The sequence below is a fragment of the Apaloderma vittatum genome, unplaced genomic scaffold (genome assembly GCF_000703405.1).
Source record: "Apaloderma vittatum isolate BGI_N311 unplaced genomic scaffold, ASM70340v1 scaffold19025, whole genome shotgun sequence".
Taxonomy (NCBI): domain Eukaryota; kingdom Metazoa; phylum Chordata; class Aves; order Trogoniformes; family Trogonidae; genus Apaloderma; species Apaloderma vittatum.
In genome coordinates, this window is record NW_009715722.1 from 119208 (window position 1) to 141707 (window position 22500).

The following is a 22500-nucleotide window of genomic DNA, read 5'->3' on the forward strand; positions in this document are numbered from 1 at the left end:
GCGGGGGGGGCAGTTTCACCTCTAAAGGTTATGTGTTTGTGGCTTGGTGGAGCCCTGTAAAGTTATGGCCTCAGAACTGCTGTTTGCGATTAAGTTGATGGGGAAAGTCTATCCCGCAATCTCTGCCTGCTGCTGACACAGAGTCTTTGTTCACATTCAGATTTCTCAAACTGTTGCCAGGGTCAGGCTGAGGTCAGACACCACGATGATGTATAGGAGAACATGTCTGGGAATTTCTCTCACACTTAAAACACATACCAGAAAAACAGGAGAGCACCCTGCAAAAATTGTCTGATGAGACCCAGATGATACTGTAGCTTTTCTTTTAGTACCTTCATAATTTTCTTTCTCTTTGCCTGACACACACACAATGTTTTATTAATGTGTGCCACGATAGCCCTTACAATTTTATGTCCCCTCAAGATAAGGACACTCAGTAGCACTTTGACACTTCATTTTCCAGCCCAGGGGGATTGGGCCAGTAAATCTAGTAAAAGAAGCGATGCGTCCATTCCCAAGGATGAGTCGAAAAGGGATTGCCATCGGCTCTGGGAGGCCACGGGGCCTGACACGGGATATGAGCCTCATGTGTGTGCCGCGCTCGGCATTAACACAGCCCGAGCCAGGCATGATCACAGGCTCGCAGCATCCTGAACCGCGCTCCCCCATCACCCTGACAAACACAGCCCCGCTTCCAGCCGCGACAGGGATGCCCACCATGCTGCGACAGGGATGCCGACCATTTTTGATTAGCTATCAGCGGCGGGAGGGGGCGGGGGACCATGGCGGGGAGAACACCGAAACAGTGCGAGGGGGGGCAGGTTCCATTCTGATGGAAATTTCTTTTTACTTATTTTTTATATATGGCATTATTTTTAAAAGACGGGGCCATCTTTCTCCCTGTATTGTTCCAAAAAGTGGACACACGTGCTTAGTCCTAACCTATTGTATTTCGATGTCGATGCAAAACACATTGATCTGTGGTTGAGATACTTATTTTTTTTCCTTCTTTTTGGTTTGGTTTCTGTCCTGACAGTTTTCAAAATTGCAGCTGTGTTTTTCTCTTCCTATTTACAAAAGGTTTCGCAGAGAGTTGAGAATCGGATAGGTTCGCCACATCGATCTGAGGATTGTTTGCCTAGGCATACAGTTTCAGTGCATGGCTGGCAAGTACGGCACTAAGCGGCAATTTTTTTGTGCTCAGCTGCTACATGTGACAGAGGATATTTCTTTCGGCTGTCAGAATGTTATTAATAAAACATGGGGTGCGAAGAGGGCCACTATTTCCCCTTTCAATCACTATAGCATTTACAATGAAAATTTTATGCAGTGTGTAATTTTCAGTTAATGCTTGACACTTAAAATGTCGGTAGCTGCATTTTGTATGGTTCCTGAAGGGTTAATTGTATCATGTTCCCTGCATAAAAGCTCTGCTTATCAAAAGTGAATAGAAGAGTGTATGCAAATGTGTGTCTGTGACCTTTTGCCTTTCCAGGGTTAATTTATATGGTCATTAAAGATTTTATGAAATTGAGCGGCCTGGTGCTTCGAATCCCATTTTACCTTCACCTCCTAATTTATATAATTCCTACCTGAACTGGGAAATATGATTTTTTTTTTAATTTTTTTTTTCCTTGTGTGCTGCAATGAAAACAGCATGCTGTGCTGTAGGGAGTTGCAAGTCTGGTTATCTGGCATTACTCAGATTGCTAAAAATTCATTAAAATGTGACATCAGCACAGTGAGAGACAAATGATCACAGGATGAAAAGGAACAGTGGGCCTTTCACGGATTAGTGCTACACAGCCCCAGCATAGAAGCTAACTGCATAAACAGATTAATCCACCAGTAGCAGCATAGCTAAGATTTACCGAATAATTAAATGGGCTTGAGTTACTGTGAAGATTTCCATGTAATCTAGCTGGTGTGAACACGTAAGTGAGGTGTGGGTAAGGCCGCTGCCTCAGAAGCCATGTACCAGGTTGCATCATTTATCCTGAATGGCTCCCCCTGGAGACAAAATTTGAGACTTCTCCTGGAAAGCCAGAGGTTTATATTTAATACAGTACCTAATACCTAATACTTACTTACTGCAATTAGCGGGATACTGCTGCACTAATAGGATTTATATTGCAATCCCCCCCCCCCCTTTTTTTTTTTTTTTTTTTTTTTTTTTTTGGCTCCAAGATGCATTTTTACATGTGCTTGCTTTTGTTCCAGCCTCTGTGTGTGTCAGGGGCGGGGGGATGGTGGTGTGCAAGTGTGTGCGTGTATTTTAACACAAATCATTTCTAGCCAAAGAATAGGAAGTGACAGGCTTTAAATCTGTCACACTGGTGAAACGTGTGTACTCTATGATAAAGACACAGTCAGAATTCCTGGATAGATTTTGAAATATTGCACATTTTTCTTAATTAATGTCCAACTTCTTTAAAGCTCTGTTCTTTCCCTTTTCTTACCCTACTCCTTGTTCCCCCTGTTTTACCACCGTCTGTTAGTGCTGTTCTTACTACAGGATGTATTTTTTTAACTGCTGTTAAGTGGTCACTGGGTTTCTTTCCTAAGACCTTTTCTGAACTTATCCACAGAAGAACACGGTGAAGATACAGAAGGGTCTGCTAAAAGTGCATCAGTGACTGTGGCTGATGACAAGGACTCAAGTGAAAGAGACAATAGTGAAGGCAAAAAATCTAGTAGAGACTCTGGTAAGCTGCTAGAATTTTGTTTTCCCCCTTTTTTGACTTCTGAAATGCTCTTTCATTTTGAACTGTCTGGACATTCCCACTACTATTCATTGCATGTGCATTTTGCATGTGATTTCTATCAGTAGCCTCCCATTGACCTATTTTTAATCATAACCATCTGACAGGATAGATGCGGATAAGTTGAAGAATATTACAGGACGACCAGTGAGATTATTTTTTAATCAAATCAGTTTGTGTGCTTGTAATTTTTTAAGCGCCTTTCATTAATCTTAGCTGTACTTGTGATTCCTCTGATGGCATATTAATTTTTCATAAGCATAGGATTAGGTACCACTTGAATTTTTTCTTCAATCAGGTTTTGCCCCTCTTTTAACCCAAAGAATGTGGGTTTTTTTGTTATTATTATTTTTTACTCTCTGATCAGTCACTCCCAAGAATCTGGCCTCTTCCTGGGCATTTATTTGAGGCATTTTGAAAAAAATACAGAAAATCCAGTGAAAAAGTTTGCAGATGATTCAGCCTAAGAAAGAGGAAATATCATTGAAAACGGATTATGGGTTGGGTAATTTTGATCTCCTGGAATAGACAAAGCCCAGTAATGAAAGCTACTGTCTTTGAAAACAAAACCCCTATGTCATGACATTTACTTGTGCACAAACAAACCCAGGGCCAGCATCTGGTGTAGATACCCAAGGCTTTTTCTGTGTTTGATTTGGCAAATATGTGACTTCATCCATGCTTTTTATGTATGAGATGGAAATCTATGGTCACAATGAATATTACATTGGCTACTTTTGCCGCACGCTATACCTAGTTACATTATGTTGGATTCACTGAAGCAGAAGAAGTGCTGAAACAGGTTGAAGCCTATTAGTTTCAGGTAGTCATATATCTTTTCCTCGTATGCCAATGACAGCAGCATACAAAGGAGGTTGTGTTCTCCATAAAGACATATAGTTGTAGAGAAAAAAATCATTTTACGTATGAGTTTCTTTACACCCAAATTCTCCCATGCCATAATTTACTCTTTACATATTAAACACTTTCAGATTTGTTTTAAAAAAATATTATAGATGGCCCTTTCTATGCTGAATCAATTCAGAAGACTAACTTAAAGATTAAAGCTTCCTTTAAGCTTGCTTGTTGATGTTTTAAGGTCAGTACACATCACAGTTTAGAACCTTGACTGCTCTTCAGTTGCTTTATTTTTCAAGATCAAGAGACTGAAGAAAGGCCGATGAAGACAAGGAGGATGTTGAGCAAGAAACTGTGTAGTGGTTGGCTGGCTCTCTGATTTGGTAAAAACTGTGTGCAGTGCAGTAAAGCCATGCTCCCAGGCTAGCATAAGCCCTCCTGCGCAGTCTCGTCAGGGGCTGCCCTGGACACTCCCCAGGAGAGGGATGACAGCCACCTGCAGCCTCTGTTTCCTACCATACACTCTGCCAGGGGGACACCATGAACTGCTTTTTCTGAGGCAGGTTCATTTATAGTTGTTAAAGGAACAATACGGTACTAAAGCTCTAGCAAAAAAAAAAAAAAAAAAAAGAAGAAAAGGCAAAAAATGGAATCTAGAGAAAAATACTGAAGGGGAATTCTCAAAATTCCATCAGGATTAGCCACTCATAAGGGCCAAGTTTAATTAGGACAAACCTATATCCAGATGCCTACTGGGTGCACTACAAAAAACCAGCATAATTGTTCTGCATTCCCGTGCTAGCAATTACACAAATAACTTTGCAGTAAGATTCATATAAAAACAAGGGCTGAAATACATGATTGCCTCTATGGTTTGCAGAAAATAGTTTGTACTGTAAAATCCTAAATATTTTAGAAACTTTTGTTTTCCTAATCTAAATTAATTCTGCATATGTAACATTCAGACCATCATCTTAATTTTCACTCAGCTGACAAGTATTTGTAATGACTGCATAACTGCTTATGTATAATTGAATGTTAATTTGGGCTTTCTCATGAATTGAGTGTTGCAAGTCTTGCCAAAGAAGTCTGAGGAAAACCAATAAATTAATCACAATACTAACAACTTAGACAGGAAAGTGGTGTGACCCCTCTTTAGCATAGAATCTATTAGACGGGAAAGGATTAACATGTATTTAGTAACAGTATGTTTGTGTAAGCTGTTGTGCTGTATTGCTTACCTTATCTCAAGGAGTAGAGCTTTCAAAATGAGACTTGGCAATATGCAGGTTATATTTGTTGAATATTCATTCAGAATAGAAAAGCCTACTAATGCCTCATTTATATTGTCATTTAAATCTAGTGCCACTTTAGATTAATTATAATCCAAATTACAGCTCTATGCAGTGCAAGAATTAATATGGAATTTATCCAGATTAATACATTTGCATTGAAAATGTAATATGTCTCTGCCATGGCTAAGGGGAGCACTTTTTAATAAGGTAGTAAACATGAGCAAGGGTGGAAATTAACCTTCATTATTGCAATGAAAATTATCCTTTCATTCTACTCTAATTAGAAAGAATACTCTGCCAGTAATTATAATTTTAGAATTATTTTGAGGCTGAATAACATCATCTGATGTGTCAGAAGTCTTAAATTATGCAATCTTTATCAAACACTTAGATTCATAAATAAGAAAACAGTTTTTTGATTATGGCTTTTCTAGCTTTTTAGGTTTTTTTCACTAGTGTACATATTTTATTGTCTTTCTTGTTAGTCACACAAACATTTTTATTTTTATTTTGCAGTTTCAAAAATGTTGCAAAGGTGATGACATCTGAATTGTAGTGAATTTTATCATTTTAATATTAGCAATCTTACAAAGGTTAAGTAGTTCTGTAACTGACAGGCAGCCATTGACTAGTCTATTTCATGGCACTTATTTATAATTAAACTTAGTTTCTGAGCTAAATGTATTGAAATTACGTTACTCATCTAAAATAATGATGCGTATTTTATATTATAACATGAAATAGATTGTGTTTCACAATTAGGAAAAATGCCCCAACAAATAATGTGTCTCAGGAATAAAAAAGTACGTATTTAAAACATGAATAACATCTGTATTCAGTCTTTTCCTGCAACTATCTGGTAAGAACAGCATGCCAGTGGAAGATCTCGCTCTGGTAACAGTGCCACATGGCATGCTGACGATCACAACATTTTCTCTCTTCTCTCTCTGCTCCTTCAATGCCCTTCCTATGAAGACTGTAACTTTGTTCAGCCTCCCTACAGAAAACTCCTTAAAAGAGTGAATTCAACACGGGAAGCAGAGTTGATACAGCGATATGAGGCACTGAGCTGTAATAGCTGGTCCATTGCGTAAGGAGCCCATCTCCTTTGGTTTTGGCACACGTGGGCTCTGGCTTGGGGCTTTTGCTCCTCGCCATGTGCAGGGGTGAGCAGTGTCCCCTTGCCAGAGGCAAGAATCAACCCTCTACCCGCCTTTTTTTTTTTTTTTTTGGCGAAACCCACCAGAAGTCACCAGCTCGATTGCTTCACTATAGGCCAGATGTAACTTTGGTCGTTTAAGAAGTAACAGTGCTCGGGGTTGAATGAATCCAGAGCAACAACGGCAACAAAAACAACAAAGCCTCTGTAAATTTCAGCAGTTTATATAAATATCATAGTAAACACAGTAAAAAAGCTGTGCTTTGTTATGCATTTATTGACCCCAGCACAGTGTTTTATAACTCTACAGTTTTATTATATTAACTGCAAAAGAAAATTTAACCAGCCCCCTCCCCTTGTTTTTATAGAAACAAGAACTATGTGTTTCATGATTATTATAGGCCCTTTGAAGTAATTAAGTTATTCCATCCTGTGGTGGAAGATGATGTGTAATATTAACTGTGTGTGTGCCCAGGCGCCCACACTGCACTCCAAGCTAAATTTTACTAGTAGTTAAATACTGCTGCAAAAAACATAGTTAAATGCATTTTCACAAGTGATTCTCAGAGCAGAATTTCTGTAACAACCTGTTGAGGCCAACATAGTGTGATGGGGGAGAGAGAAGACAGAATTGTTTTATTTTGGTTTTTAAATTCAGTTTCCTGTGTAACAGTGTCCATTTACACCAGCTGATATTCTGGCCCATTTGTTTTAAAAAAGGGACATTTAAAAAGTGACATACGATAAAGGTAAGAAACAGTAGTCGACCGTTAGACGTTTCTGACAGGTGGAAATGCAGAAAGGTTAATAATTTGAACCTATCCCTCTTAAACCTGAGAAGCAACCTTTCTCTGTTAATATAGTATGTCACTTTTTTACTTCCCATAATTCTCACAGTTAAGACATTTAAATAATAATGGGGTATTGCCAAGCAAATACAGATAGGCCAGGCAGTATGATATTATCATAAAGCAAAGTGAGTAATAAAATGGTGCCTTATGTGATTGCATCATGTAGATTTTGCCTTTAAGCATCGCTAGTCCTTCAGGTCTTTGGCAGAGCACTGACTGAGCCGTCTAAATGAGGCCTCCAGGATCAGTTCCTGAGAGTCTAAAAATTCACTGCCACTCCAGAAAGCGGCTTGTTCAGATATTAAATTGATGTTGGCAAATTGGTCATTAAAAGTAGGGAAATATAGCAGGAATAAACTTTAATTTGAGCAAGGACATGCAAAAATTACTTGTCTAAATTACACCAAAAGAAATAATCTGCAACTTAGGAATGAAAGAACAACAAAACAATGTGCGGGGAAATCACCATTAATGTAGAAGTCATAAAATATATTTATGTTTTACAAAAATAAAGCTCTTCAGAAAATGTCCCTTTGTGATTCAGTTTTCAATTGTTTATTATTCTACCATGAGGATTTGGTATTTATCTTGAAAACTGTTTACTTCTTTTTAATGTTACTCTTGTAAGATCAATTATGGCACAAAGTCTATACGAAAATTATAATAATAATAAAAAGTTCTTGGGTTTGTCTACAGAAAAATACAAGTATTTTCTTTGTTCATGTTTACTTTGTTGCCAACGCATCTATGACCTTATTTTCAAATTAATCCTAGGTTATTGTGCAATGAGGTGCAATTTGTTCATTTATGTGAACCTTATGTGGATTGAAAAAAATCAAGATAAATCTTCATGCACAGCATACAATCAGATTACCCCTGGACTATATATTTACGTTGGGTCTGATAGCAATCAATGGTTTAGCTTCATTGCATTTCAAGATGTATTTGCACCCAGTGTCCAGTGATAGTGTCCTCACCCTGGAAATAATTTAGTTGCAAATTGACTGGAAGATGGTGAAAATTGAAAGTTAAAATTAGAAATACTCATAATAAACAGCAGAAAAAAGGTCAGATGATGCCGCACTATGATGAGATTGGAATGGTTGGTAAATGAGGTTTTGTGTTTGTCGTGAGATGTATGTGACATGCCTACCCAATGCTCTTGTAATATCCAGCCTAGCAGAAGAGATTATCTGGCAAATTGACGCTGGAAAGAATTTTCTGATGGACTGGGAAATTAGAATTGCACTCTTTTCTTTGATGTGTGCAAGACTGGGCCGCATTACACAGCTAGTTCAGGCATAATATTAAATATAGTATTTAATACTTAATAGTGGAACTATCTATAGAAAACAATTATATTCTGGTTTTGATCACAAATGCCAGGCTATAAAAATTCACAGTGTAAACATCTAAGGCAATCCCAAATGACTGATCTTTGTATATAATTAATATCAAGTTAGCTCTGAAATCCTATTCTCCACAGTATTTCTTTTAAAGCCTCACTATATTTAGCTTTAGAATTGTAACCAGGCAGGAGTTATCAAAACAGCACAATAATCATATTGCTCAGACAGTTTAGAAAAGAGAGAGGGTAATTAAACAGCAGCAAATGAATTATTTTGGAAAACAGGATTTTTAAGCAAAAGCTGATTTGTTTTAATGTAATACACAAATTCATACTGAGCAGCTAAAGAAAGAACATTATTGATTAATCTTTAAAGGCAACCTAAGGTTATCTAAACAGTAGAGTCCATTTAAAAATGTATTTATAGAGTCTCCATCAAGGATAAAAGAGTATTTTCACCTTTGTACTTACCAGAGTTGTTCTATTCAAATACATTTTTTTCTCAGAACTTAAAGAAAAGTAACAAAACCAAGTAATTTTCAAAGACAATACAGATCTTTGGAATCACAGCCTCTTTGTGAACCAGGATATTTTAAAGTTTAAAATATGTTCTTAAAAATTATGTTTTCGGAACAGGAATAGTCACACCAGAGAAGGAACCAAAAGTGAACACTGTGGTAGGGGCACAACAGCTTCTTCTGGCAAAAGAAGAGGATGGTGCAGCAAAAAAATCAAAGCCTCCAGAGGACAATAAGTTTTGTCATGAGCAGGTAAAAAAAGAAAAATAACGTAACGATTTAATTGCATTCTAGAACTCTTTCAAATAACTCAGGAATGAAACAGAGATGATACTCTGTAAAAATAGCAATATCAGCAAGTTATAAAAAGCACACTGACTAATAGCCTGCATTTTAATTTGATTTTTTTCAGTTCTATCAATGTCCTTACTGTAACTACAATAGTAGGGACCCAAATCGTATCCAGATGCATGTCCTGTCACAGCATTCAATGCAACCTGTTATCTGCTGCCCCCTCTGCCAGGATGTCCTCAGCAACAAAATGCATCTCCAGCTTCATTTGACTCATTTGCACAGTGTGTCCCCTGATTGTGTGGAGAAACTGCTCATGACAGTAAGTGTTCCAAATGCTGACGCACCTGCTACAGGAATGTACTCGGGCCTCTGAGCGATGTATTTGTTGTGACATAGTACTCAGGTAACCCGAGGAGGGGAGGGGGTCAGGACTCTTAGGTTCTGTTGCCAGCTCATCCGGTGACTGATGCCCCTTGGGAACACGGCAGAAGCTGGATTTCAAAGATACTGAAAGCCTGCAGTTGCTCATTGATATTAACCTTGGAAATATAAAGCCCGTCCATGTCTCTAAGTGCACACCTGTAAATTGGGTCTAATAATACCCAAGTCTCCGAGGTATTGTGACTTCTGTTTGTAAAATAATAGGAATTCCCTGTAGAATGTAGTTCCCAAACGTAGAAGGATTCCTGTGTATAGCTGGGCTGTACTTGCAATTGTATTTCGTGAAATGCACTGTAAAATATCAATAGTGATGCAAATTGGAGAACACAATTATCTTAGTGCACAGAATGTCCTGTTTCTTAATTTCTGCCTCTGCATAAAAGACCCCTCAGGTTTGTGGGGTTTTTTTAGTAAAATGTGAGTATGAAACAGAAAGGCAAGTGCAAGATGAGGTAGCGATCCAGTTACATCAGTTCTTTAGGATATGGAGTCTCTGATTTTATGTACCTACCCTGGATCAGTCAGGGACTTGAACTGGCTTCCCCATGACTGAGATGTTCGCTATAACCAGTGAACTCTATTTGGAGGATGAATCCTATTCCAACCACACCAGAAAAATGCTTTTCTTCACTGCAAAATTGTACAAATCATGTCAAAATAATAAATCTCTGTGCAAAATAATGACTTGGCACCATTCAAAACAATGACAGTAAAGACACAATCAGGTCTAGAATGCATTTATTATTACAGCATGGATTCAGTTAGAAAACAGACCTCAGACACCGTTATTCTGGTTGTCTTGCCTTCTCGGAAGGAATAGCACTTGGAAATCTCAAGGGTTAACCTCCTTAAGGATTTCTTTCTGCATCCATAGACGACTCCTTCATTTATGTGGTTGTGGTTGCAGGCTGACCACCTCATTCCCAAGTGAAGTTTCAAAAGAAAGAGAAAGAATTGAAAGAGCTTCTGACTGAAGGTCTAGGGTTTCTTGTGCCGAGTTCTGATGAGGAAATACAGAATTGAGGATTCTTCTTTTCTTTGGTTTTCTACTATCTGTTGCTCTACCACAGAGTATAATTGTGGCCCACCACAAGGAAAATGTAGTAGAAATTTAACTTTTCCATACCCTTTTAGGAAACTGGTAAAATGTGCAAACCACTACACCACCTCCATATTGAGCAATATTAGCTTTCTTCTCAAGTTCTTCATGATTCCCTCCATGCTGATAATAGGGCAACTTTGAAATCTCCTCTCTCTCTTGTCTGGTCCAGGTGCTGGAGAGCTGTCTCACTGTTTCTGAGAGAAAAAAAAAGTTTGTGTGACAGAGTTTGGAAAACATAATCTGCACCACATAAATTGTCCTAATTGCTAACACTAATATGCTCTGTCCATATCTGAGCTCTCTGATAACAAAATAAATACTATTTGTAACAAATTTTTCTTCTCTAGGATGTTTACAGTCATCTACATATTGTTTTTTTAAAGTTCTTCCCTCCCAAGTAAAATGAAAGTCATTAGTCCTCTGAGAGGATGCTATTAATGTCATGTTTAAATTACATATATACTAAGCCCAGGGCTTTAAAAATAAATCTAGAATATTTTTTCCAATAGGTGATTAATATGCATACACACATATATATATATAATTCTTGTGTATCCCAATAAAGCTTTAAAATAATTTCTTAAGCTGTTAAAGACAAACAAAAGGTGTTTCTACTCATAGGTAGTAATGTATGTAACTTCCAGTATTACAGTAATTTGCCAGTCAAAAATCTCTCCCACAGATATTCTTTTTATCTCAGTATGAACTGAGGAAGTGCTATCCTTATGTTAAGAGATGAGGAACTGCAGCACAGTCTGAACTGATTTGCCCAAGGTCATTTAGATAGAACTTGACAGTGAAGAAGTTCAAACCCAGTCCTGCTAAGGCTTACTAGGAACCCCTAGATGATCCTTTATTTCAGATACGAGCATGTTTTAAAGATATTAGCAAAAGGAGAACATGAAGTGTTGAGCAAATATCCATGTCAGCTTAGCTGAATTGAGTACTATCAGACACCTACAAAAGTACATCCTTCAAAGGTTTCTGTCTATAATTTGAAATCATGACACAAAAGGTAAAGCAATGTGACAAAGATACATAAGCAATTGAAGACAAGAAAGAGAAAAAACATTTTAAATGGAAATAAGTTACTATTTCTGTATGGAAATAAACTTAAAACTTTCTTTCAAAGATCATGGAAGGTCCAGCATTTGTTGAAAAAACAATACAGGTGAAGCAAAGTGGGACTGCCCTCAGTCAAGAGCTGACTGGTGACCATATCTCGACATGATCTCTGTCTTTGGAGGATGTCCAAGAATTCCCCTGACCAACTTGACATAGCCAGCATGGTGGATTTTTTGAATTATAATTTCATACTGTTGTATAGTATTAAATAGTGTGACTTTTCCTGTAATAATACTATGTTCTTGGTTTTACAAGGTTCCTGTACCAGATGTCATGATGCCCAATAGTATGCTAATGCCAGCAGCTGCTTCAGAGAAATCTGAACGTGACACACCTGCAACCATTACAGCTGAGGGATCTGGGAAATATCCAGGTATGCAAGAAAAAGCCCAGTCATGTAAAAGCTAGGTATGGGCAATTTAGAAATGAACCACTTGTTTCTTTCTTAGTAAAGTGAGTGATTTTTTGGCTTGCATATAGCCACAGAGGTAAAAAATTAGAGTAACAAGGGTCTTGAATTTGACTGACTGCACCCATGCAGAACTACTAAGAAGCAAGTGAATGCTAAATCATTTTTCTTTTGATAGTGGTAAAATTAAATGCTATCACCTTAGCTACTTTCAAGGTAAGAGCCTACGTATTTAACCAGCAAATAAGACCTAGTCTTTAAAGCCAGTGGCACTTTTATCAATATCAAGGTACCAATATCAAGGTACTTGAACATCTCTCCTATGAAGAGACTGAGAGAACTGGGGGCTGTTTAGCCTTGAAGGGAGACAGCTGAGATGGGATCTTAATATCTGAGGGGTGGATGTCAAGAGGAAGGGGACAGTCTCTTTTCAGTGGTGCACCATCAATGGAACAAGAAATAATGGGTTGAGGTTAGAACATAGGAAGTTCCACCTCAACGCGAGGAGAAACTTCTTTACTGTGAGGGTGACAGAGCACTGGCACAGGCTGCCCAGAGAGGTTGTGGAGTCTCCTTCCCTGGAGACTTTCAGAGCCTACCTGGACGCGTTCCTGTGTGGCTGCCCTAGGGGATCCTGCTCTGGCAGGGGGATTGGACTAGATGATCTCTAGAGGTCCCTTCCAACCCCTAACATTCTACGATTCTATGATTCTATAATGGGGAATGTTAGGCAAGTGATTGTGCCTGTGTTACCAATAGTAAGTTTCTTATCCTGGCCGCTTACTGTGCTCTGTGTTGGCAAGCTCCTTTGCTACCTCTCACAGCCTCTCCCAGACCACTTTCCTCATCCTTTCTAATCATGTCTTACCTATGGTCCCTCCCTCTTTCCTACTGTTTTATTTCCTGTTCTTGTTTAGCACTTCCATTGTTCCATTAAACTCCTGCCTATGACAAAGAGAAACCCTATACTCATCCTGCCAGTCTGATCATCATGTTTGGATTTTATTACTTCGTTTTAAGCACCGTCTGTTCCTGTCTGCTTTATTCTCTGGGGCAAAGATGAATTGCTCTATTTTGCCAGGCCAACACATGGCATACCAGCTCCCTCTCTTGATTTCTGATGAAAAAAATATAAAATTAATGTTATGTGCTATTCTCTTATACTTGTGTAAAAGACACTTCACTTTCTTCAACTAGGTGAAAGTCCTGTGGATGAGAAAAGTACCCCTGGGACTGATGAATCAAAAACTGGAATGGAAATTAAGACTGAGGAGCAGAAGCCACCTAAGCAATCTACTGAAACATCAGATTGGAATAAGAGCATCAGTAAAGATATAAAGACCACTGAGTCAGTGACAGATCAGCTAAATGAACAGCAGAAGAAGCAGCAGCTCTCTGTTTCTGACCGCCATGTCTATAAGTACCGTTGTAACCATTGTAGCTTGGCTTTTAAGACTATGCAGAAGCTTCAGATACATTCCCAGTATCATGCTATTCGGGCAGCTACCATGTGTAGCCTCTGCCAGCGCAGCTTCCGTACATTCCAGGCTTTAAAAAAACACTTGGAAGCAGGCCACCCTGAACTCAATGAAGCTGAACTTCAGCAGCTGTGTGCATCTTTACCTGTCAATGGCGAACTCTGGGCAGAAAGTGAAAGTATGGCACAAGATGATCATGCACTAGAACAGGAAATAGAAAGAGATTATGAGATGGACCAGGAAGGTAAAGCAAGTCCTGTAGGAAGTGATAGTAGCTCTATTCCAGATGATATGGGCTCAGAACCAAAGCGGACCTTACCTTTTAGAAAAGGGCCAAATTTTACTATGGAAAAATTTCTAGATCCATCTCGCCCATATAAGTGTACAGTATGTAAAGAGTCTTTCACCCAAAAGAACATTCTCTTGGTTCACTATAACTCAGTGTCTCATCTACATAAACTCAAAAAGGTTTTGCAGGAAGCATCAAGTCCTGTCCCTCAAGAAACCAACAGCAGCACTGACAACAAACCTTACAAATGCAGCATTTGTAATGTTGCATATAGCCAAAGTTCTACATTGGAAATCCACATGAGGTCTGTGCTTCATCAGACAAAGGCAAGGGCTGCAAAATTAGAACCAAGTGGTAATATAAGTAGCGGAAATGGCGTAGCAGGGAATGTTAATAGCCCCAGCCAAGGAATGCTAGAATCTATGAGCTTACCAGCAGTTAACAGCAAAGAAACACATTTAGATGCCAAAGAATTAAATAAAAAGCAAGCTTCTGAATTAATTTCTGCTCAGCCTACACATCACCCACCCCAGTCACCAGCACAACTTCAAATGCAACTACAGCATGAACTGCAACAACAAGCTGCATTCTTTCAACCCCAGTTTTTAAACCCAGCATTTTTGCCTCACTTTCCAATGACACCAGAAGCACTGCTGCAATTTCAACAGCCTCAGTTCCTATTCCCATTCTATATACCTGGGACAGAATTTAGCTTAAGCCCAGATCTGGGTTTGCCTGGTTCTGCCACATTCGGTATGCCTGGTATGGCTGGTATGACAGGATCACTGCTAGAAGATTTGAAGCAGCAGATACAAACTCAGCACCATGTTGGCCAAACCCAGCTACAGATACTGCAGCAACAAGCACAACAGTATCAATCCGCCCAACCTCAACTGCAGTCCCAAAAACAGCAGCAGCAAAGTAGCAAGCTCATGAAAGCAGAGCAAAATACCTTAGTAAGTACAGACTGCCAGCTGATAAAGGATATTCCATCATATAAGGAGTCAGAAGAAATGTCTGAGAAACAAGAGAAGCCAAAGCAAGAATTTGCTAATGAGAATGAAGGACTAAAAGAAAACAAAGATATGAAGAAGACAAAATCCTCAGAACCAGCCATTCCACCACCCAGAATAGCTTCTGGAGCAAGGGGGAATGCAGCCAAGGCTTTGCTGGAGAACTTTGGGTTTGAGTTAGTTATCCAATACAATGAGAACAGGCAAAAAGTGCAGAAAAAAAGCAAGAATGGTGACGGTGAAAACACAGACAAACTGGAATGTGGAACCTGCAGTAAGCTCTTTTCTAACATTCTTATTCTGAAGAGTCATCAAGAACATGTTCATGGACAGTTTTTTCCATATGGAGCATTAGAAAAGTTTGCGCGACAGTACAGGGAGGCGTATGACAAGCTTTATCCAATTTCTCCGTCTTCTCCAGAAACACCACCGCCTCCACCACCACCCCCTCCACCACCACCACCTCCTCCTCCTCCAACTCCTTCTCAGCCTTCTTCAACTGGGGCTGGAAAAATTCAAACCACACCTCCTACTCCTTTGCAAGCTCCACCACCCACACCGCCACCACCACCTCCTCCTCCACCACCACCTCCTCCTCCACCACCGCCACCATCAGCCCCACCTCAAGTCCAGCTTCCCGTTTCACTTGATCTCCCACTTTTTCCTCCAATTATGATGCAGCCAGTGCAGCATCCTGCATTGCCTCCTCAGCTTGCCCTCCAGTTGCCACCAATGGATACTTTATCTGCAGATCTTACCCAACTTTGTCAACAGCAGCTGGGATTAGATCCCAATTTCCTGAGACACTCTCAGTTCAAGCGTCCCCGTACCAGAATCACAGATGACCAGCTAAAGATCTTGAGGGCTTATTTTGACATTAACAATTCTCCAAGTGAAGAGCAGATCCAAGAAATGGCTGAGAAGTCTGGTCTTTCACAGAAAGTTATTAAGCACTGGTTTCGTAATACGCTGTTTAAAGAACGTCAGAGAAATAAAGATTCTCCGTATAACTTCAGCAACCCTCCTATAACAGTATTGGAAGATATCAGAATAGATCCTCAACCTTCAGCTGTAGAACCTTACAAGTCTGATGCATCTTTCAGCAAGAGATCATCTAGGACTCGGTTTACTGATTACCAGCTTCGTGTTCTCCAGGACTTCTTTGACACAAATGCTTATCCAAAGGATGATGAAATTGAACAACTTTCAACTGTACTTAACCTACCTACTCGAGTTATTGTCGTATGGTTTCAAAATGCACGACAGAAAGCTCGCAAAAGTTACGAAAACCAAGCTGAAACTAAAGACAATGAGAAAAGGGAACTGACAAACGAGCGTTACATTCGAACTAGTAACATGCAATATCAGTGCAAAAAATGCAGTGTGGTTTTTCCCAGGATCTTTGATTTGATTACACACCAGAAAAAGCAGTGTTATAAAGATGAAGATGATGATGCTCAAGATGAAAGCCAGACCGAAGACTCTATGGACGCCTCCGATCAAACTGTGTACAAGAACTGCACAGTTTCTGGCCAAAACGACTCATCAAAAAGCCTTGCAGTCACAGTGGCGAGCTCTGGCTCTGGTTCTAGTACTCCTCTGATTCCATCACCAAAACCAGAACCTGAGAAGGCTTCTCCTAAACCAGAGACCACAGAAAAACCAAAACAAAATGAAACCATCTCTAAGCAAACCGATGCAACTTCCCAGAGCGCCAAACCGATACAGTCTACTCCAGTAACCTCTTCTGACCCTCAGCCCCCAGCTTCTCAACCACAGCAACAAAAACAATCACAGATAGTAGGGAGACCTCCTTCTGCATCACAAACCACACCTGTTCCTTCCAGTCCTTTACCAATTTCAATGACTCCTCTACAGAACAGTCTACCTCCTCAGTTATTACAGTACCAATGTGATCAGTGTACTGTTGCCTTTCCAACTCTAGAACTTTGGCAAGAGCACCAGCACATGCATTTCCTAGCAGCCCAAAACCAATTTCTTCACTCACAGTTTTTAGAAAGACCAATGGATATGCCCTATATGATATTTGACCCAAATAATCCTTTGATGACTGGACAGTTACTTAATAGTTCTCTTGCGCAGATGCCACCACAAACTGGCTCATCACATACGGCACACCCTGCTACAGTTCCTGGTTCCCTGAAACGAAAACTAGATGATAAAGAAGACAATAACTGTAGTGAGAAAGAGGGAGGAAACAGTGGAGAAGACCAACATCGTGATAAGCGTTTAAGAACTACAATTACTCCAGAGCAGCTGGAAATACTCTATGAAAAGTATCTACTAGATTCCAACCCCACCAGGAAGATGCTAGATCACATTGCACGTGAAGTGGGACTGAAAAAGAGAGTCGTACAAGTCTGGTTTCAAAACACAAGAGCCCGAGAAAGAAAGGGACAGTTCCGTGCAGTTGGTCCAGCCCAGTCCCATAAAAGGTGTCCTTTTTGTCGAGCTCTGTTTAAAGCAAAATCAGCTTTAGAAAGTCACATTCGCTCTCGACATTGGAATGAAGGGAAACAGGCTGGTTATAGTTTGCCTCCGAGTCCTTTGATATCAACGGAAGATGGAGGAGAAAGTCCACAGAAGTACATATTTTTTGATTACCCATCACTGTCATTAGCAAAAACAGAATTATCAAGTGAAAATGAATTAGCCTCCACTGTATCTACCCCTGTTAGCAAAACTGCAGAAATGTCACCGAAGAACCTCTTAAGTCCTTCTTCTTTTAAAGCAGAGTCTAGTGAGGATATAGAAAATTTGAATGCCCCTCCTGCTGACTCTGGATATGATCAAAATAAGACTGACTTTGATGAGACTTCATCAATAAATACAGCAATTAGTGATGCCACAACAGGGGATGAGGGGAACAATGAAATGGAAAGCACAACTGGCAGTTCAGGGGATGCAAAACCTGCATCACCTCCCAAAGAACCAAAGCCACTTGTGAACGACACAGTACCAAAAGCTGCAACTACACCTACAAATGAGAATACTGACGATAAATTTCTCTTCTCCCTAACAAGCCCCTCAATACATTTCAGTGAAAAAGATGGTGATCATGACCAAAGTTACTACATTACTGATGACCCTGATGATAATGCCGACCGCAGTGAAACTTCAAGCATAGCTGATCCAAGTTCACCTAACCCATTTGGAGCTAGCAATCCCTTTAAATCCAAAAACAGTGATCGGCCAGGCCACAAACGTTTCCGAACACAGATGAGTAACCTTCAGCTTAAAGTCCTCAAGGCTTGCTTTAGTGACTACCGGACTCCAACAATGCAGGAATGTGAAATGTTAGGGAATGAGATTGGCCTGCCCAAACGTGTGGTCCAGGTCTGGTTTCAGAATGCCCGGGCTAAAGAAAAGAAATTCAAAATTAACATAGGGAAGCCATTCATGATAAATCAGACTGGACCTGATGGGACAAAGCCAGAATGTTCTCTGTGTGGCGTGAAATATTCTGCGCGATTGTCCATAAGAGATCATATCTTTTCCAAACAACATATAACAAAGGTGAGAGAAACTGTGGGAAGTCAGCTCGATCGGGAGAAAGATTATTTAGCTCCTACAACAGTGAGACAGCTGATGGCACAGCAAGAATTGGATCGCATAAAGAAGGCTACTGATGTGCTAGGATTAACAGTACAGCAGCCAGGCATGATGGACAGCAGTTCTCTTCATGGTATCAGTTTGCCAGCAGCTTATCCAGGACTCCCTGGCCTTCCTCCTGTTCTTCTGCCTGGAATGAATGGTCCATCCTCCTTACCTGGATTTCCACAAAGTTCAAACAGTAAGTCTATAAGGGGATGATTTTCTCTTTTTATTAATTTGATCATCTTGCATAGTCACCATCCCCTTCTAAAGCACAGTATATCATGCATTCACATCATGCTTGCGAGACTGGTGTGAGTAGCTAAAAAGTACCGCTATGAGGTGTACTCAGTACAATTCTCAGTGGTTGCTGTAGACTGGATGATGTCTCTGATTTCACACACACACAAAAAAATGAATTGAAAACTACTTGACAGCAATATCTTCAGTCCATATTAGGCTTCTTTAACAAAAGCAATATGAAAGTAGCATTGTTATGCTTTGTTGTTTGTTTTGAATGATACTCCTTCGGGCAAAACTTGGGTTAGAATTTTGTATATAAATTTCTTATATGCAAATATTTAAAGTAACATCTGATGAAGCACAAAATAGTAATTCTCACATTGTTAGTTCATCAGGCATTTGGCCTATGCCTTCGACCAGTCCAACCTGTTGTCTAATTCAGAATAAATATTTAAAGTAAAATGCTGCCCAAAACCCTCTGTTATATATCTGAGTCATTGCCTGCTAAGGTAAGATTTTTTTTTTATAGGGATTTTTCATGGCAGTTTCACTGTGATCCAAATTCCAGGAGCTCCTGAACATCTCCTACCCGTAGTCTGTAAAATGGGTGTAGACATGTACCATTTCATTTGTGCTTTTAACTGAACACGTAACATTTTTACTGACTGACTGTGGTTTGACTCTGATTTTTGCTCACACTGGAAAGCACTCCATGTTATAATAAGCTTCTCTAATGTTAGAGAATCAGTTTTTTTCCAGAATGATTTGTTTAGTCCTCCGAGAATGAACTTATTTTCTTGTATTAGGCTGCAGTTTTGTAGTCAGAGTTCATTGTGAGTGTAGCCTTGCAGAGTGAAGCTCTTCCATTAATCTTCTGACTTTGCACATTCATATCAAATATGTGCACAACAGAGTTAGGGAGCTGGTTAAGACCCCTCACCTCATTTTATCCAGTAATTCCACTTGCTGTTGATCTCTGAACTTTGATTTAGAAAGCAACTCACTTTGGCAAGGCAGAATCTTAATCACCAGTGTTGTTAGACATACTAAGACTGTAGCAATATCTTCTCTGCTACCTTTCCCTGCTTTGATTGATGATGATCATGTTATTGTTTCCCTAAGTGGTGGTCAAAGCATCTTGTTTTTCTCTTCATTGGATCAGAATGGCTTTCCTTCCACAATGGAGTTTCTGGCTGAGTGCCCTCTGGATTTCATCAAGCAGTTGTTGGCACAGAGGTTGCATATAAAGGAAATGTAAAGTTGCTGTATTTCCTTCTTAATGGCGTACAGTGTCTAGGTCCAAAAATGGCTGATCATTGTTCATTAAAATTATAGATATGTTTTCTCTATATAACTTTACTAAATAGCTGTGGTTAGGTTGACCTTCAGTTAAAATGGGCTCCAGAAAACTCAGGCTTTGTCTGTACTACTAAATGAAATTTGCTTGGGAAGGTACTGCATTCTTTTAGTCTCAAAACCAGAAAGTCCCCATGCAAAGTGACTCTTGGGAATGGTCATGGACCCCTGATAGCCTCTCAAACATGCTCAAGAGTGGTTTAGGAGAATGCTAGTTGGCCCAGGCCAAAGCAATGCCAGTGAGTGTTCTTACTGTTGAATTTTACAGATGGTTTAGTTTCAGTTTCTGGGAAGTGTTCCCTGGTACTGTGTAACTTGCTTGCATCAATGTAGCCTCAGAGTCTGTGAATTGTCTTGTTAGTAATACAAAAGGTATTATTACAGGCCAACTGGTCCATAATAATTCAATTTTCAGATTTTCTAACTTCCACCAAATATCTCTTCTTTGAGATATATTTAAATCATTAGTACCAGCGCATACACAGTGCACTGCCAATTGAGATGGATTTTTACCCCTTTTCATCTTGCATCTTCTTAAGGTTAATTAGCCTGTTGTGGGATAAGCCCACTGTGTAAACTAGCTAGCAGGATCTTGTTGTTAACTTTTTCTTCTGCCATATGCTAAACAGCCCCTACATCCCCCTTTTGTTGCCTGGCAAATACTTGCATGCATAAATCTCCATTCCCTAATGACACATAATGGAGCAGTCATAGTGAGTGGAAAAAAATAGATTATTTTAATAATTCGTCATAGAAAACCAGTAATATACTCAGATGTTCTCCAGTATGTGCTCAACGCTAGTATTTTCTGCGCTTAATTAACCCATTTTTGTTTTCTTCTCTACCCTGCTTTAGCTAATAATTCAGTCATATTTGATGCTAAGTATTGTTTAAGACATGTCGTTTTGGAAGCAGCCTTACAAGCAAGCTCTTCTTTGGCTGTGGTTCTTCTAGCAGCATGTCTGTTCTCTGCCAGGAGGACAATTGTTCTGCACCATGCTTTGCATGAAGGATTTTCTGAAGCTAACTCCCTGATGACTCACTACTCTATACTTCAAGTCTGCTTCCTGTGAATTCCACTGCAAGTGTGTAATTTCTCCTCTTTCAGACCCAATCTTGAAAATGCACTTCAGAAGAAATCTCACTGGGATCACTTACATTCAAATATTTACCTGTTTTCTCTGATGCTTACAGGGTTGGTAACTGTGTTTTCTGTGGCAAAGCCCATCCATCCTGTCCTACGTGCTTGTTTAAGGGACAATGTCAACATTAGTAAGATCCTCTCTTTTAAAGAATGTGTTTGCTGTTTGCTAAGACAGGGAACTACTAAAACTATAATAGTAAACATCACATTTAAATTGTCATTTCTTTTTACTTATGCTAGACAGAGAAATTAACCTGATTAGTTTCACTGGTTAATACAAGTTTGGGAGAGATTTCACTTTCATGTTGTTGCAACCAATATTAATATTGTTTATGAATTTCCAAAAAGGTACAAAACCCAGTCAAATTTTGAAAAATACTATTCTTTTTTTAAATGTAGTATTTCCTTTTACAAAAGGTTCGAAATAGAACACTTGAAAATAATGCTAAATCGCAAAAGATGATGAACTACAGTTCATTTTATCTTCTTTATGTAGTATTCAAACCAGGGTTTTATTTGCAAAGATTATTAGATTTGTCAAAATAAGATAGCTTCATTTCTGAATGGAAGGATTCAATAACTTTAAATTCAGACAGTTTGTTCTAAAACAAGCGAGGTTTCGTGCCAGAATGATTGTGTGGTTCTAGGATGATATGTTGAATAATCCTCTCTCATCTTGTGGGCATCAAATGCTGAGCAAGGTCTCAAAATTACTGCTATGTTTGCTCAGCATAGTCCCTAATATGGAGTTACTTGGTGAAATTCTAATTCATACGGAATTTTAGTTACAGCTTATCCTTTTTCTTCCAGCCTCTTCTTATTTTCTAGGTGACCGTGGATAGAAGAGTTCACCTGCTGTTTTTGGCTGCTCATAAAATTCCTTTTCTCTTTTCGTCTTAGCTTTGTGTTTTTTGCATGTGGTTGCAGCCAACTAGTGCTTTTTCTTGCTTCTAGCTATTAATACTGGTTCTATGAAATTTTTCATGTTATCATCATTACCATAGGTCCTTTGCGCATCACTTAAGCCTGGGCTGCCTTGAAGATTCGCAGCAGCTTTTTCCAAGAATGCACACATCACTGGGTAATAGGTACTTAGTGTTTTTTGAAATCTTATCAAGAGAGAAATTTGATTCGGCAGCAATTACTTTCCTTATTATTAGGGCACAGGATTCTGTTCTCTGTTTCCTTTTGGCCCATTGG

At 39.3% G+C, this 22500-nt stretch overlaps 1 protein-coding gene across 1 annotated transcript in view; it reads left to right on the forward strand.

Annotated features, from left to right (window-relative positions):
• The window catches only part of LOC104273831 (zinc finger homeobox protein 4-like), a 123831-nt gene that overhangs the window by 97608 nt on the left and 3723 nt on the right, over positions 1–22500 (forward strand). The window contains 5 exon segments of the mRNA XM_009869280.1: positions 2589–2705; positions 8910–9043; positions 9204–9404; positions 12009–12126; positions 13360–18756. Coding sequence (XP_009867582.1) covers positions 2589–2705; positions 8910–9043; positions 9204–9404; positions 12009–12126; positions 13360–18756 — 5967 coding nt within the window.